This window comes from Ruditapes philippinarum, unplaced genomic scaffold (assembly GCF_026571515.1).
Source record: "Ruditapes philippinarum isolate M1 unplaced genomic scaffold, ASM2657151v2 ctg90_1_1_1_1, whole genome shotgun sequence".
NCBI lineage: Eukaryota > Metazoa > Mollusca > Bivalvia > Venerida > Veneridae > Ruditapes > Ruditapes philippinarum.
The window spans coordinates 103823-120731 of NW_026864022.1; the positions used below are offsets into that span (position 1 = coordinate 103823).

The 16909-nt window shown below is 31.4% G+C and overlaps 2 protein-coding genes across 2 annotated transcripts in view; one reads left to right on the forward strand and one right to left on the reverse strand.

Moving 5' to 3' along the window:
• LOC132724146 (dynein axonemal intermediate chain 7-like) overlaps window positions 1-10919 on the reverse strand; it is a 34228-nt gene extending 23309 nt beyond the window's left edge. Inside the window, exons 1-11 of the mRNA XM_060708968.1 lie at window positions 10766-10919; window positions 9965-10061; window positions 9563-9654; window positions 8575-8679; window positions 8128-8268; window positions 7394-7474; window positions 5683-5724; window positions 5189-5224; window positions 3718-3887; window positions 3256-3410; window positions 2580-2695 (exon numbers count right to left, since the gene is read on the reverse strand). Of these exons, the coding sequence (XP_060564951.1) occupies window positions 2580-2695; window positions 3256-3410; window positions 3718-3887; window positions 5189-5224; window positions 5683-5724; window positions 7394-7474; window positions 8128-8268; window positions 8575-8679; window positions 9563-9654; window positions 9965-10061; window positions 10766-10768 (1038 nt within the window). The 5' untranslated portion in view covers window positions 10769-10919. The remainder of the gene's footprint in view (window positions 1-2579; window positions 2696-3255; window positions 3411-3717; window positions 3888-5188; window positions 5225-5682; window positions 5725-7393; window positions 7475-8127; window positions 8269-8574; window positions 8680-9562; window positions 9655-9964; window positions 10062-10765) is intronic.
• A 395-nt stretch (window positions 10920-11314) lies between these two features.
• Window positions 11315-13792, forward strand: LOC132724152 (electron transfer flavoprotein regulatory factor 1-like). Its single transcript, XM_060708974.1, has 3 exons — window positions 11315-11333; window positions 12848-12911; window positions 13131-13792. The coding sequence occupies exons 2-3, from the start codon at window positions 12864-12866 to the stop codon at window positions 13347-13349; spliced, it is 267 nt and encodes an 88-aa protein (XP_060564957.1). The 5' UTR covers window positions 11315-11333; window positions 12848-12863; the 3' UTR covers window positions 13350-13792.
• The last annotated feature ends 3117 nt before the right edge of the window (window positions 13793-16909 follow it).

Sequence of the window (16909 nt, forward strand, 5' to 3'; positions counted from 1 at the left end):
TGCTTGAATAGCAAACAGTGCAGACCATGATCAGATAGAACAATCATGTGGTCTGCACTGGTAACATGGGTAGAAAAGTTGCTACCAGCAGGCTTAGGGTTCATTTAAAGGTCTCAAACTTATAGTGGTGAATTAAGCAAATGATATAAAATCAACAATATAGTAACCGTATGATAAAATTAAAAAACTTTCACATTATCGCTTCAGATTTGTACAAAATATGAAATATCTGCCATTTTATCTTATTAGACCTATATTTAGGTAAGATGAAATAAGAATGTCCTTGAATAAGTAAATTTTAACTTGTCTACCGATTTTTTCAAGTGAATAACAACAGGTGACAGAGTGTGAACTTTAAAGTAACATACATAAATGGAAAATTCTAAATTCTGACCCCGTGACATCTGGCACTGTAAACAAATTGCCACATTAAGACAATATTTTATATGTATATATATGAACAACTTCATTTCTTATCACAAATATACAAGACACACTGATTTAGTTTTTGCAGTTGAATAAGTTGAAAATAATTTTTAACAGGAGAAGAAAATTATCAGAAATAGTCTTATGCTTAAATTTTTTTATTTTTACTTATATCTTTAATTACAAATGGCTTTATTGCAAGCAATTTTCATCTTAAATGTCATATGCATCTGAGAAACTTTATAATGAATTATCTATATATATATAAGTAAGAAGGGTTGATAACATTCCCAGTCTTCTGATACCAGTTATTTTATTTGGCTAAAGCCATACAAGAGAAGTAACACAATAATGTACAAGTCAATAGTAACCATGCCCCCCCCACAACTCCCCACCTTGGGGGTGGTTGGGACCAACTGCTTTTATGAATTTATACTGTCCATACACTACCAGGTTTAAGCAGTGGTTTTTGCTTTAGTGTCAAAATGGCTCTTAACAGACCATTACCAAGAGAATTTTAATATACAAAAGTAAAAGTCCCTATTATTCCCCAGATAGACATGGGGTAAGGTTCGGCGGGCATAGTTACATTTGACAAGCGCGTACACACAGACCAGCCAGGAGAAAGACAAGCAGGAAAATATCACTTGTGAAGTTCATACAGAATATTTGAGCCACGTCATGACAAAACCAACATAGTGGGTTTGCGACAAGCATGGATCCAGACCTGCCAGCACATCCACCCAGTCTGATCAGGATCTAAGCTGTTCGCTATCAGTTTCTCTACTTGTAATAGGGTTTGTAAGCGAACAGCATGGATCCTGATCAGACTGCGGGGATGCGCAGGCTGGTCTGGATCCATGCTGGTCGCAAACCCATTATGTTGGTTTTGTCATGACGTGGCTCATATATCTAAATTGTGAGAAGAGAATTTTTACACCTATAGTACTTTCATAGAAATTTCTCACTCCTATATAACTCTCAAATGTTTCAACAATACCTCTTCCTGATTTTTTTGAAAAATAAAAAAATACATGCAGACATTAAAAACAATATATTTACAGAATTACTGAAATAACACATTCAATTGTCAATCTCATTGAAATCATATCCTAACAGTTGCTCCACTACCCTTCGCTAGGTAGCGAAGATTGAAGGAGCGTAAACGATGATCTGATTTTAATGAGATTTTTCAATAGTTTGACCATTTTTTAAAATTTTTAACAACAGGGGTTTCTTGAACACCTATAAATCCTGCTGTACAGATTAATATCAAAGTTTGTATCTTTTGTTGTACATTTCAACATAATATTTAGATTTATTGCACTCTGAAGGAAGATTAAATATGGGAAACTATCTACAAATAAACCTATAAAATCTATATTTCAAGCTTTGTAAGGGATCAAACCTATTGTTGTTGTTCCTACAATATTAATGGTAGGGGAAAGAAAAGGAAAACTGAGCTAGCATGCTTTTAATATTGATAAACTAGTAGGAGACAATTTTAAATTGGCCAGTAGAAAAAAATTATTGCACAGTAGAGGATTAAATTAGTCATTTCTCTATAAGTTGTTTTTACCTCCTTTCAAGAAAGAAGACACAAACAGTGCAATATTGCTTGTTATTGCATTATAGAAGATTCAATTAGACAGTTATCTGCAAACTGTGCATTATTGCAAGTCACTGCATGGTAGAGAATGCAATAAGTCATATCTACAAGTATTTTTACTGCCCTTTCAGCCCTATCAGTAGACAGTTACCTACAAATTGTTTAACTGCAATAGTAACACAAACTGTGAGATATTGCTTGTTATTGCATAGAAGAGGATGCATTAAGTCATTTATCTACAAGTTTTTTTTACAGCCCATAATCAAGAAATATGACACAAACTGTGCAATATTGCTTGTTATTGCATGGTAGAGAATGCAATTAGTCATTTATCTACAAGGTTTTTTACAGCCCCATCTTCAAGAAATATGACACAAACTGTGCAATATTGCTTGTTATTGCATGGTAGAGTATGCAATAAGCCATTTATCTACAAGTTTTTTTTACAGCCCCATCTTCAAGAAATATGACACAAACTGTGCAATATTGCTTGTTATTGCATTGTACAGGATTCAATAAGTCATTTATGTACACATTGTTTTACCTCAGTATCTTCCTTGTTATCCCCCTCTTCCCCTTCCTCTCCTTCCTTCTCTTTCTCTGCCTCCTCATCTTTCTTTTCTTCTTCCTCTTTTGGTGCCTCCTCAACTACAACTGGCTCTGAAAAAACAGGGTACCAGTTAACAAATAGTAAATCTATTTTTAGACATTTCAGCAAAATTCTTTTTTAGTGAAACTGTTACTTTTCAAATTTAATAGCTTATATCAAACATTTTCAAATGAACTAATATGTTTTGAGTCAATTCAATAATATGATCAAAACTAATTACCTCTGTTTTAGAGACAGAAATCCCTACCTTGAGAAACTGCTTGCATTTAAGAAATTTTAAAAGTAACAGTAAAAGCAGGTCATTTTCCAGCTATTTTTGGTAGTAATTTGGTAATAAAAAAAAAGTAAACATGAGCCGTGTCACGACAAATCCAACATAATGTGTTTGAGACCAGCGTGGATCCACACCAGCCTGCGCGTCTGCACAGTCTGATCAGGATCCATGCTTTTCGCTATCAATTTCTCTACTTGTTATAGTGTCTGTAAGCGAACAGCAGGGATCCTGATCAGACTGCGCAGATGCACAGGCTGGTCTGGATCCATGCTGGTCGCAAACACATTACGTTGGTTTTGTCATGGCGCCGCTCACATATAAAACACCCCAACATACCTTCCTTCTTTTTCCTACGTGGGTAGTAGGACTTGCAAGTACTTGAGTAATGATCATATTTTGTGAAGAGGATTCTGATTCCACAGTCAGACAGTGTTAAAATACGAGGGATATCAAACTGGAATCCATCCTCCGTAAACTCAAACGACTTTATTCTGAAATATAAAAAACAAAATTTACTACTGTACTGTTTCAAATTAATGTCCATGATGACAGGCATGCAATTTTTCAAAAGGGGGCACTTGTAAGAGCTATAAGTTTGTGCTGTAACTTTCATTAGCAAGATAGCAAATTTTTACAAAAAATTTTTTAAAGGGCAATAACTCATATTTATCTTTCACCTTAGTCAAGTTAACGTGAAATATGAACTCTTAGAAAGGACAAAATGTTTAAAACTAAAATGAATAAAGTTGAAGAACTAAAAATTTGCATTATAATAATATAAACAAAAAAAAAATGTACCTAGGATTTTTACTAAGATTTCCCCATATGCAGAGACATATGGCTTGATTCCTTTTTGTATAATGCAGATTGAATGTTTCTGTATCACAGAGGTCCGTGGCCTGTTGTAACAGCTTGACCGTCGCTGCATCCAGCTTGGTTTGCACAAGTACCTGTAGATCCTCACGTGTCTATGTATGCACAAAAATAGAAAATATAACTAATAACACAATAAATAACTTACTCCCTTTTTAGATATGGAATTAAATAAGAAGATGTTGGACAATTCATTTTCCTTTCATGTTACAAGACAAAAAGGAATGTGCCATTAGCCGGAACTTTCTTAATTACTAATTTTCTTCCCTTTTTAATTAGACACAAATAAATTATAGAAAAGTGAAATTAAAGCAAAGTATACATTAAGTACTGATTTAAATTAGAAAAAAAGTAGTAAAATAAACTTTTACACAGATGTAAATAAAGATGCCTAATATATCATATGTGAATGAATTTCAAATTATTCTGATAGTGTAATTGTATTTTAACACCTGAAATAAAAACTGATCACTACATGTATAAGACATTCTATCTGTATCAATAGCTTCTATATATAATGCTGACAATTATTCATGTCTATAAAAAAAAAGATTTTTAAGATCTTCTGTGGAAAAGGTACATGGAGGGTCAAGGTCAAATCATCCTTAATAGAAGAGACTGGTGCATAAATCCTCAATGCTGTATAACTGACAATGCCCTCCCTATACTTGTTAAAGTCCCATAATCAGACTTTACTGATTTCCTGCACTGGTTGCCAATGGCTACATGGGAAGAATCAGTCACCGCCCGCAGGTTAATGTTGACAAAGAAATTAAATTGTACCAAAGTTTCTTAAATATCAGATAGAACATCTACAAATTTTAGTACATTTTATCAACAGAGCACACATAAAACATCTACTATATGCTAAAAACATGTGTGTAATGATTTGCTCTCAACTTCAACTGAAATTCCTACACGCTAACTTGCATATCTGACCAAGATTTTTTTCCAATATGCAGGAAATTACAGTTTTGATTAAAAAAAGGCAAAAAAAAAAAACAACAAAGAAATGACATTTTTACTTTCTTTACTGACACCCCCACCCCCATAAACATGACATTCTGTTTCAAACGAAAAACTTATTACAAATAAATAAAAATATTTATTTTCTGATGGCATGTCACATGAGATTTATGAAAAAAAAAAAAGATAAAAAAAGAAATTCTGGAAATGTGTGGAAATTACACGACGAGTACCATAAAATCAGAGAACACATTTATTTATCCTATTTTAAGCAAGACAATCATTTCCGCCCATGTCAAAATCTCCCCCCTCCCCCTTCTGCCCCCACTAAATTATTATCCAAGAGCAAACCATACACATTTTAAAAGCCTTAATCAGCATCACATCATATTATAATATAAGCTTTCAATTCATTCTTCATTCTTCTTACACTCTTTGCATGTTGCATCTTTTTCCTTCTTTCTCTCTAGTTTACGATAAAAATGTTAAAATCACATTAACAACGTTTTCAATGCAACCACTGCTCTAACTCAATGAATTTAAAAATGTAATCACACAATTTCAAAGTTGTGATGAAATCTTGATATACAATAAAATAATTACTGGCAAAAAATTACTTAATTATTTTTTAAATGCCATCTTACATAAGAGAGGGTTATAAATTTGGTCTTATTGACTTATTTATTTCTAAGTAAAACATATTCTAAATCATCAAATAAAATATAAACTTTAGTCTATAATCCAAATATAACTTGAATTTTCTTAAAACCTAAAGCAGTTAATCTGTTTAATTAATTTAATTTTCATTTATCAATTGATGAAATTTTTGACATAAAATAGCCTAATGGTCCATTATTATAAAAAATACTTTCAACAGCTGAGTTACAAAAAAAGCTGAAAACAAACTCCAAACCAAAATCTTACATTCTTTGCTTCCTGCATCAATTTCTTTTTTGCTTTCCCTTTCTGTATTATACAGTATCACATTAAATTCAAAACTATTACCGGTATATGATATCACATTATGTACAAAGAAGGTTTTTAAGGCTACAATCCTGACTATTCAAAATTAGTATAAAATATTTGATAATAATAAACAAAAATAATAGAATACAGCTGATCATTAAAGGCCCATTATGCCTCAGAAATGCAATCATTTTTATTTCTCAAAAGATCTTTAATTTTAGGTGTACTTTTATTGTATCCAAAAAGTTTTTTATTTACCAATTACCTGAACAATCTTTTTAAAATGTTTGTTTTTGGCAATAAGTACAGTTATAGTGAATAAGTTTTGTGTATGGGAGTCAAAATACTACTTTTTTGTTTACATTTTGCTACTTTTATAACAAATTATTTCACATTTATTGTTATCATCTTTCTTCAGGTAACAAGCATCTAACATTCTTTAAAGCCATTATTTAAACATTATTAAATTCATTTTTTCACTTTCTTAAGAAGTAAAAGTTTATTAATTTCTGAGGCATAATGTGCCATTAAGAAAGAATTTCATGAAGCATTAAAGTGTATAAAAGTAAATATCTGATGAAAATTTTTATAAAAATTTAAAAACAGTAAAATTATTTTCATAACATTATGATTGATTCTTGAAAGATTTGTAACACAAATTGCCTGCATTATTAAATATACCTGAATACATGTATATATATATATATATATATATATATATATATATATATTCTTTATTTGAGTCTCATCCATACATAATATAAAACAATTCAATGACATAATTTTACAAAGTAAAAGTTATTTATGTACGGCCATTCTTATCAGAATTACAAGAGACTATAAAATTTTTAATCTAATGGAAGGGAGGCAACTCTGCAAGAATACAAATGTACATTTACAGAAAAAAATATTCCAAACCAAAATTGTCTTTTGCTAACTGTAACAGATTTGGCTGAGATTCCATACATGTCTCACTCATTTTCAGTAACAAATGAGCCGCGTCACGATAAAACCAACATAATGGGTTTGCGACCAGAATGGATTCGGACCAGCCAGCACATCAGCGCAGTCTGAACAGGATCCATGCTGTTCACTATCAGTTTATCTACTTGTTATAGGGTTTGTAAGCAAACAGCATGGATCCTGATCAGACTGCACAGATGCAAACCCATTACGTTGGTTTTGTCATGGCACGGCTCATATACTGACAAATTTCTTTCATTCCTGGTAATCACAATATGAATAATAATGTTACAGAAGGTAAATATATAGCTTTATACACTATAAAACCTTTTCAATTACTGTTCTTTATATGAGGTATATCACTCATCTCAAAAATGAAAAATAAAATATATCAAGCATGTCCAGCCATCCTCAATGAATCCTTTGTTTGCAGTCTTTGGCAAAAAATTATTTACTCATTCAGAAAATCCTCTAACCCAAATCATTTTACACAATTTTGACAATATCTTATTCAGTACAATTTATATAGATATGAAAAAAAATGTGTCTACCCACCTAGCCTATAGTATATCAGAGTAAGTCTTAATTGCACAATTGCGAATAAACAATTATTAAAGGATGGCATTAAGAAATTCAATTTAATAAAAGAAGGGGAACAATAAACACTTTTATGAATATTTCTCTAAAATTTAAAATACAGGCTTACAATTCTATATCTGCTGATTTCTTCTCCAGTCATCTCAGCTTCTGGCGTGTCTTCGAGTATAAAGTCTAGCTCATTGATTAACTGTAAATAAAAATTTATTTTATAAATCAAATGGAATGAAAAGCAATAAAGGAAGCAAAAATTTGTATGGTAATGTTTAAACACAAATACGCCAATGTTTTAAAAATCCTTCAGATTTCTGTCACTGTTTTCTTGCTTTACAAATAATGCTGAATATAATACTTATAATACATTTATTTACACAAACACTCTAGCCGCATTGGTTTTCAAGCTTTTTAATTTTAATGCCAAAATAATTCTATGTTGTATTGTAAAGGTTTTGTATTAGGACTAGTCACAACAATGCTTAAATTCATATGATGTTATAGTGTTGTATTTTTTTAATGATCTAGATTGGCTAAAATATATTTATTGTAGATTGTTCTTTAATTGTAACAACACTTAAGTCCATTTACTGGTTGACTTAACACAACCCAATTAAACTCAAACCCACAAGCTTATTTAAATGGCAGACTTGTTTAAGTAAAATATATTCGTTATTCAATATTCATGAAAAATAATTTTTCTTTTCATCAAATGATTTCCTGCTTCAAGAAATAAAATATAGCTTTATCACCAAATAATAAACATGTTAGTACTCAAGACAAAATCCAACAAGCAAAATTGTGTAAATCATTTAGTTGTAATAACAAATATATAATGGTTGTACTCACACTTAGATCTAAGTCTCCCTGTTTAAGGACTGAGTCAATATCGTCATGTAACTGATCCTCTAGACGTAGGTTAATGTATGTATTTATCTCCCCTGGAATGATCGGATTCGGTGACCCATCACATCTCATATATCGTGCCCACTGTTATATAATAAAATCATGAACATGTGAAATGTTTGAAGTTATAATATCATAATTAAACAATCTGTATTTGTATATATTTACAAGGATATGAGTAAGGGAATATTGTATATTCTATGACTTTATTAACCCTCTATACTGTGGCCAAGTGGTTAACACTTAGTAATCTAAGTATTGCTGGCCTCGTGGGTTCAAACCCTGACACATTTTTTCCTAATATTAGTAACCTGTGAGAAGTGCCCTAAGATATAAAACTATTATGAATAATAAATATCATGCAGAAGTGTCGCATTAAAGTATTTGTACCTTTGCTTTTTTCCTCCTCTCACTATGAAGATTTTCCAGCTTTGTTTTGTTTGCCTCCTGTAACTCCTGTAGCTCCAACATCTCCTGTCTACGGTTCTCTTTCTCCTGTATATACACATAAATAATCAGGCTTGAATAATTCATCAAAATTTTTGCATTTTGTTGCCTTCAGATAAAACAACAGTCACTGCCTAGTGGGGGCACCACATACAACTTTTTCTTACTTCTATAGTCAAACAGTGATTATAGAAGATTGTAGTAATGAATACTTCTGCAAAACATTATTTTCTAGTACAAAATATAACTCAAATTTCACATTTGACCTTGACAGTCAAGGTCATCCAAAGGTCAAGGTTAAATATGAATTACTTGTCATGTCAGTATTGACATTTAAGTGTTCATTTTTACAGGAAATACGAATGTATCAAAATTATAAATAAATGTTCATTTTTACAGGAAATACGAATGTATCAAAATTATAAATAAATAACAAATTATGACAATATAAGCAAATTTGAATAATCTAATCTTCATAATAAAGGTCAATTAAAGGTCAAAGTCATACGAGAATCATTCAACATGTTGCTTTTGCTATAATTCAAATTAAGCAAAATTAAAACATTTGATTTTGAAGGTGAAAGTCATTTAGGAGTCAAGGTCAAGTTCAGTCTGGTCTACATGAAGGTCTTATCCAAAGGGTGTTACAGTGTGTCCATTAGTATGAAGACAATCCATTAGAAAATAAAAAAGTAATGGCTACATGTAGTGTTCAAACAGCAATGGCAGCAAACAACATGACTGTAAAAATAGCTTTGAATTTCTTCCAAAGAAAAAGAGTCCATTTAAGATATAAAGCATGGTAAATGTCAAATCCTGTTGATTAACTACACTGTACATTAAAACAAGAAAGTCTTAATTCAGTACTTTAGGAATACAAAAAAGAACTTTTATAATCTTAATAATTATGTTACGATTAATTATATCTTACAGCATTTTCTAGTTTTCTCTTCTCTAAACCTTCAAGTTTTTCTCTTTCCTTCCTTAGTTTTTCTTCTTCTTCTGCCTTTATACGAGCCTCCTCTGTAAATAACAAAAATTCATTATGATTTAGTATTTGACTACAGATACATCATTCTGGGAAAAAGTACCTTGCACAGTTTGGAAAATTTAGCATCTTAAATACTACTTTAAAGTAGAATTGTAAATATTCAGGCCTTTTCCTCACCATTTTGGGAAAAGGTACCCTGCCCTGTTTGGGAAATTTTGCGTTTTTAATGTAGAATTATAAACAAAAATATGTAGCCATGTTTCCCTTCTGCTTTGATATATGTGAAAAACACATATGTGTATATTATCTCAAAGAACATTCAGGATAAAAAAGTCTGCCCACCTTCTTCTTGAGCTTTCCTTTCCTCCTCTTCTGCTTTCAGCTTTTCTTTCTCTGCCTTTGACAGTTTCTTCTTACCTGCCGATCCCTGCTTTGGTGGCTATTAATGAAAATAATTTTTACACTTTACGATTTTGATGGACAAAAACTACTTAAATTATTATCATACATACATGTATAAATGTCTTGGTCTGTCAATCCATTAGTTTTCAATCCGAATTTCTCAGCTTTTATTGTTTTCTTGTAATTCAAAAAGTTGCCATGTGTCAATTCAGTCCTAATCGGACAAAAGTTTTCAAAACCATCGATCACTATCTAGCACGTGCATGTGTTACCATATGTAAAGCTCGCTTTGCAAGCAGGGCCTCTGGGCCAGCTCTTTGAGCTCACTATTAAAAAGGATATAAGCGCAATTGATCTCCTTAACTATCCTTTACTGCCTAAACATAAAAGTGTTGTTAAAATGTAATTTTTTTTAACAGTTCATGGTAGACAAGAATAACATATATTCCTGCACCTGTGACGCCAGACGTACGACACTGACATTGCATAGCAGAAAACAGGTAAATTATATATAGTAGAGCCGTGAAATTTATTGAAAGAAAAAGCAGGTCAAGGAACCGGAGTCCTCTGAAAAAAGAATGCTTAGCTCAGATATAATGTACATGATGTATGTCAGTATGACAGGTGCTTTGCAACTTTACTATTAATTTTTAAACAAGTAGAGCACGGCAAATATGTCACAACTTGTGAATTCGATCAATTAAAACTAAACTTCAAAGAATAAACCAATAGTTTCCATACCATTTTTGCCGCCTTGTTAAGTTATTCACAGATAAAAAATAGACTTGAAATTGTCCCCAAATGATTGTGTATATTAGCAACCAAAATGGCCGACTACCGTAAATTATGTTTATGTTTTACGACATTTGATTTTCATAAAAAATGTTATTTTGCAAAATAAAATGCAATACATCCGTCGGTGTATACTCATTATTTGATAACATTTGAAATATAATATTCAAAATAATTTTGTTGACATATTTTACGTCAATCGTGTATCGTCTGCGGAAATGTTTGTCAAACAAAACTCCGCATATTTATTGTTTTAAGAAATCCCGGTGTATCATATCAATATAAATTGTAAGTATGATAAGAATATGATAATTGAATATTTTTGAAACAGCTGACAGACACTCTTTTATGTGTAAAATGAAAATAATTGGCACATCGCGAAAACTAATGACAATATTCAACTGTTGGAATACGACATGTTTAGAAATGTTTACTTATAAAGGGAGGGAATGTGCTTTTAAGTGGCCAGATAGCACAGTCTGAGTAAAGCCGCAGAACAGTATTCCAAGGGTCCCAGGTTCAATTCCCAATCAGGCTGCATAATTTCTCTCTCTATCGCATGTGCCACCAAATGTGGGGACTTTACTGCATACAGCTTAGAGTTTAATTCACATTGTTATGTATCCCAATTCCCTGAGAAATTCCATAGACAAATTTGTGTGTAGTGGGGGTGTACAATGTATCTATGTTTCGGTTTAGAAGTGTTCACTATTAAGGGGAGTAAGTGTGTAAGCAGCTAGATAGTTCAGTTGGTACAGCCTCAGAAAAGTTTTTGTCAAATCCTAGTCTCACACTGTGACACTAGCATCCCCAAGTTTAAGTCAGGCTGCACATTTTCTCGCACTCTAACAAATTTAAATATAAAAGTCTGACCTATGAACATGTATAGATGCTTTTGTTTAATGTCCTATGATCTACTTTAAGAACAGTCCAAGATTTTGCAAAATGGCTGCTCCTATCTATTTGACTCTTGAAAACTTGTTAGACTAAATATTTTTTCATTGATTTTTTAGAGCACTTGCAGTCCCACACAGTTATTTACAGATGTTCTATTAAAGACAAATTTCCTTAAATAAATTCTGATGACATTAGAAAATAATGAAACAAATATTTGTTACTATAGTGGTACAGAGCAACAGATAAGCTTTAAAAGTGAATTGGGTATTACTCCATCATTTCCTTTGGAATTGGGTATTGGCTCCATTTAATTGGGTATTCCAAAACTCGATACCCTATGATTTCAAGATCAATTGGGTATTCAATTATGAAGATATGAATTTTATGGTTTCAATATCAATAAAATTAAGTTTAGATATGATCATATCTTAACTGTTTTAAAAAGAAAATAGGATTAACAATTTACTAGAACTTTTCACAATTGTTTTATTTTTTATATAAAATGCTCATATTATATTTCATAATATTTTTAACAAGTTCGTTTTCTGACTGATTTTTGATTATTTGCAACTGTTTTGTTTCAAATCATTTTCCCTTTTGTACGACGCCATATTGCTTTTCAAAGCGTCTATTGATACAGCTGGCACCTACTTATTGACGGTCTCCGCAAAATCAACGGTCTCTGCCGGTCTGTAAAGACCGTCAACTTGAGTAGACAAATCGACGGTCTCATGCTTAGTCTGCCGTTGGAGACCGGGGACCGTCGAAGACCGGAGACCGTTGATTAGTTAGCATTGATTTGGATATCATACACATCGATATAATTTGTCCAAAACTACGAGTGTACGACAGATTAATTTTGCGGTGATGAAAATGACAATACGCACAGGTTTTTAAGACAATTGCATATTTTATTTTTTTTGATGGGTTTTGATACGCATTCTTTAAAAATCTATTGCGTATTTTATCAAATTAATTGCGTAAATACGCAAATACGCACCTTATCTGTTGCTCTGGTGGTATATTGATGAGTCAAAAATTCAGCTGAAATCCATTTAGACTGAAATATTTTGAATAACTAATCTCCTTCGGAAATACTTATTAATTATTATTAGTTGACATTATTTTTTTCAGAGATGTTAATCTAGTCATGGCAAGTAATCAACTGAGACCAAAAGTCGTAGAGCTATACAAAACTGTAAGTGACTTATTTCAATATGGGCATATTTAAATAATATAAATATTTGAAAAAAAAATGTTTGAATTTTTTCTTTTAATTTATATATCTTTCTTAATCAAAGTAAAAGTATATTTGTTTTGTTTATAATACAGAAACTGTTTTGTTAATTTCCTGCTGACACATTTGTAGTTTGTATCATGCTTTAATATTTTAAGATTTTTTACTTCAATCTTTCAGTTATTGTACTTGGGTAAAGAGTATCCACTAGGTGAAGATTATTTCCGCACCAAGTTGAAAGCCGCCTTCTTGAAGAATAAAGATGTCAGTGATCCGAAGGAGATAGAGACACTGATAGCTAGAGGAAATTACGTAGTGAAAGAACTCGAGGCATTATACATGTTGCGAAAATATAGAACATTGAAAAAACGATATTATGATGAAAGAAAACCTTCATGACCTGAATATTTCAGTGATAGATTATAGATAGATTTATATAATTAATTTATTGACAATCCAACTTGATTCTTGTGATTTTGAGAAATATTGAAAATTGGAATAGACTTTAATGAATAATCCAGTATTGTGAGAAGTGATTTATAGTGAGGATCAAATATTTAAAAGATGTTTCATTTTTAAATAGGTATATAGTCATATGATATTGTTTTTGAGGTGGACTTTGTCAAAATGTAGTGAAAAATCTCTATAGCAGTTTGGATATTGTCTATGTGAAGTAAATTCAAGTATGCTAGATTTTAGAACATTTTTTGGTAAAAGTTATAAAAATAGTTTGTACAGATATTTTTGATAAAAAAATGTGATAATTATGATATAATACTTTATAATGTGACATGTTTTTGTTTATACATGTTAATGTAAAATATTAAAATACTGAAAATATGTTTAATTGCAATTTATTTGATATTATTCCTTCATACAGTTATATATTTAAAATAAAAAACGAGAGAAAAGATTAACAAGGCAAGGTTGAAAGTTTTAACATTTTTTCTATTTTTCATTGTATTAAAAGACTCCCTGTCATATAATTATGACCTTTTTCTTGAGGTCCCATGGAAAGTTGCATAATTACAGTCTTGACTGTAAAAAGATTTTTTTTCACATACATGTATATATAAAAAACAACACATTTTAAATAATGAAATGTTTGTTTTGTTTTACTGCAAACAACACAACTTGTTACTAAATTTTTTAGACATGTATCTTTTTGGATAGCAGCTAAGCTTCCAAGTAAATTTAAATTTGTAAATTTATGTTACTTATTTTTTATGCCCCCACAATGTGGGAGCATATAGCGTTGCACTTGTCCGTCCGTCCGTCAGTCCGTCCGTCCGTCCGTCCGTACGTCCCGAAATCTTGTGAACGCAACTCCTCTTAAACCGGATGGCAGATTTTGCTTAAACTTACAGGGATGAACAACCTTAATGTGTAGATGGTAGTAAAGGAAGGAATTTTCGCTGCGACCAAATTTAACAGAATTATGGCCCTTTGTTGATTTTTTCACTATATACTATGTAGAAATTTTGTGAACGCAACTCCTCTTAAACCGGATGGCAGATTTTGCTTAAACTTACAGGGATGAACAACCTTAATGTGTAGATGGTAGTAAAGGAAGGAATTTTTGCTGCGACCAAATTTAACAGAATTATGGCCCTTTGTTGATTTTTTCACTATATACTATGTAGAAATTTTGTGAACGCAACTCCGCTTAAACCGGATGGTAGATTTTGCTTAAACTTACAGGGATGAACAACCTTAAGGTGTAGATGATAGTAAAGAAAGGAATTTTTGCTACGACCAAATTTAACAGAATTATGGCCCTTTGTTGATTTTTTTCACTATATACTACTATGTAGAAATTTTGTGAATGCAACTCCTCTGAAACTGGATGGCAGATTTTGCTTAAACTTTCAGGGATGAACAACCTTAATGTGTAGATGTCAGTAAGGGAAGGAATTTTTGCTGCGACCAAATTTAACAGAATTATGATCCTTTGTTGATTTTTTCACTATATACTATGTAGAAATTTTGTGAACGCAACTCCTCTTAAACCAGATGGCAGATTTTGCTTAAACTTCTAGGGATGAACAACCTTAATGTGTAGATGGCAGTAAAGGAAGGAATTTTTGCTGCGACCAAATTTAACAGAATTATGGCCCTTTGTTGATTTTTAGTTTTCAACTTGTGGCACATGTAGTCCAAACAATATTTGACCTAGAGTCATAAGATTGACAGAACAGTGGCGTGTGGGGGCATCCGTGTCCTATGGACACATTTCTAGTTTCTCTCAATGTTTGAGCATATCAGAGACAGGAATTATAAAGCCTTGCATATAAGTATGGACTTTATAACCAGTACAATAATTATGTATGTTTGTTTGTCTAGTTTATTCAGATTTTAACTTGTGTAAAATCTGTTTCTTTGAATTTATTGAGTTTTTATATGGTTTTCTTGTGCTGTGATTTCCAGCAAAGTAAAACAACATTTTCCAGGATAGAACAAAGCAAAAATTAACTATCATGTTCATTTAGGTAAAAACAATTCAGATATTTAAGCATAAGTTTGGAGCTGAATTAAAGCAAATTGATCTGATAAATTATAATTATGATAATTTGATACAATTAATTCATTTGTTAATTAAAAGAAAAATAAGAAAATAAATCTTACTTTTGTTTTTCCATTGGATTTTCTCTCAAATTCAGCATAATGTAAAGCATCTGTCTTCTTGCTGGCCATACTGTCTGTTTGTCTGTCACTGTTGGTTTTAATTATCCTTTTAACCTTTAGAGTTCAATTTCAGTTTTCATTTGATTGAGAGAAAAAACATTTATTGGACAGACATGAAGCTAGTAAAAGTTTACAGAATGCAATTTATAATTCATGGGAGGCAAAATCAATTGTCTGTATTGCTCAGATTGTCCCACAGCTTGTTCAAACAAGTGAAAAGGTTACTATTAAATATTGTATGAACAAGTAAGAAAATGTTACAGATTAAAATGGACAATTAAGTCCAAATCAGACTGTGCTGGTGCAGTATATCATGTTTTCCTGGTTTTGGTTCATGTTACTTAGCTAGAAATTTATAATTGATTTAAGTTGTTTATTTAAAGCTGCATTTCTCAAGATTCATGGTTATTTTCATGAAAATTTTGAAGTAAAATATTGTGAAGGGAACATAGAAAGTAATTTACACATTGCGAACAGCACCTAAATCTTCGTAACAAAAAAAGGTCAAAATAGGCATTACTTTGTGGGTCAGTCAGTAAAAATATGGTGATAAATTTAGCAAAAGCAGTCATTAATTACAAATAACATGTAAATTAATACTTGGGCATATGTACTTGGGTCTTGAATCTTATTACTATTCTTAAAATCTTAGTAACATTTTTCTCAAAGTTGATTTTCTTGAAACTGAAGGCTACAGCTTTAACATGCTTCAGGTCAATGAGGTCATGGTTAGAATTGATAATGAAAAATAATTTGCAAATAGATGCCATGCTAAGCAAGAAATACCTTATCCTTTTGGAATTAAGCAAATCCGAACAAATTCAAAAAAATAATTGTAGAAAGAATACACAATAGTTAAAAATTACCAAATTTCCTTAAAATAAGAATATCCTATAATAATTGAGTTGAGCAAGAAATTAACACTAGTTTGCTGAACAGTTTCATTCAGCGCAAGGGTTGTGTTGCTGTTAAAGTAAGACTGTCTCAAGTAACAAGAAGGTATCATTCACTCATTTCATTCCCCATCACTTGTTACTGTAAGGAACAGAGCTAGAGGATGGATAAAGTGAGAAAATAGAGCTACCAATTTTATAATGTTTTATTCTTATGTCCTATGAACATTTTATGTTGGGAGCATATTATTCAGTATTTATGAATTATTAAACGCTGAGAATGCCTGTTTAAATTAGGATGTAATTTAGGATTATAAAGTTAGACATAACAACAGTGTATTAATGCATTCTTTTCTTTTTGTGTGAAAAATATGGTTTTGA

Bases quoted from the DNA above. Each gene is read 5' to 3' on its own strand.
- LOC132724152 (XM_060708974.1), top strand. From the start codon at position 12,864: ATGGCAAGTAATCAACTGAGACCAAAAGTCGTAGAGCTATACAAAACT. The intron at 12,912-13,130 runs GTAAGTGACTTA...TCAATCTTTCAG, and splicing joins TCGTAGAGCTATACAAAACT to TTATTGTACTTGGGTAAAGA.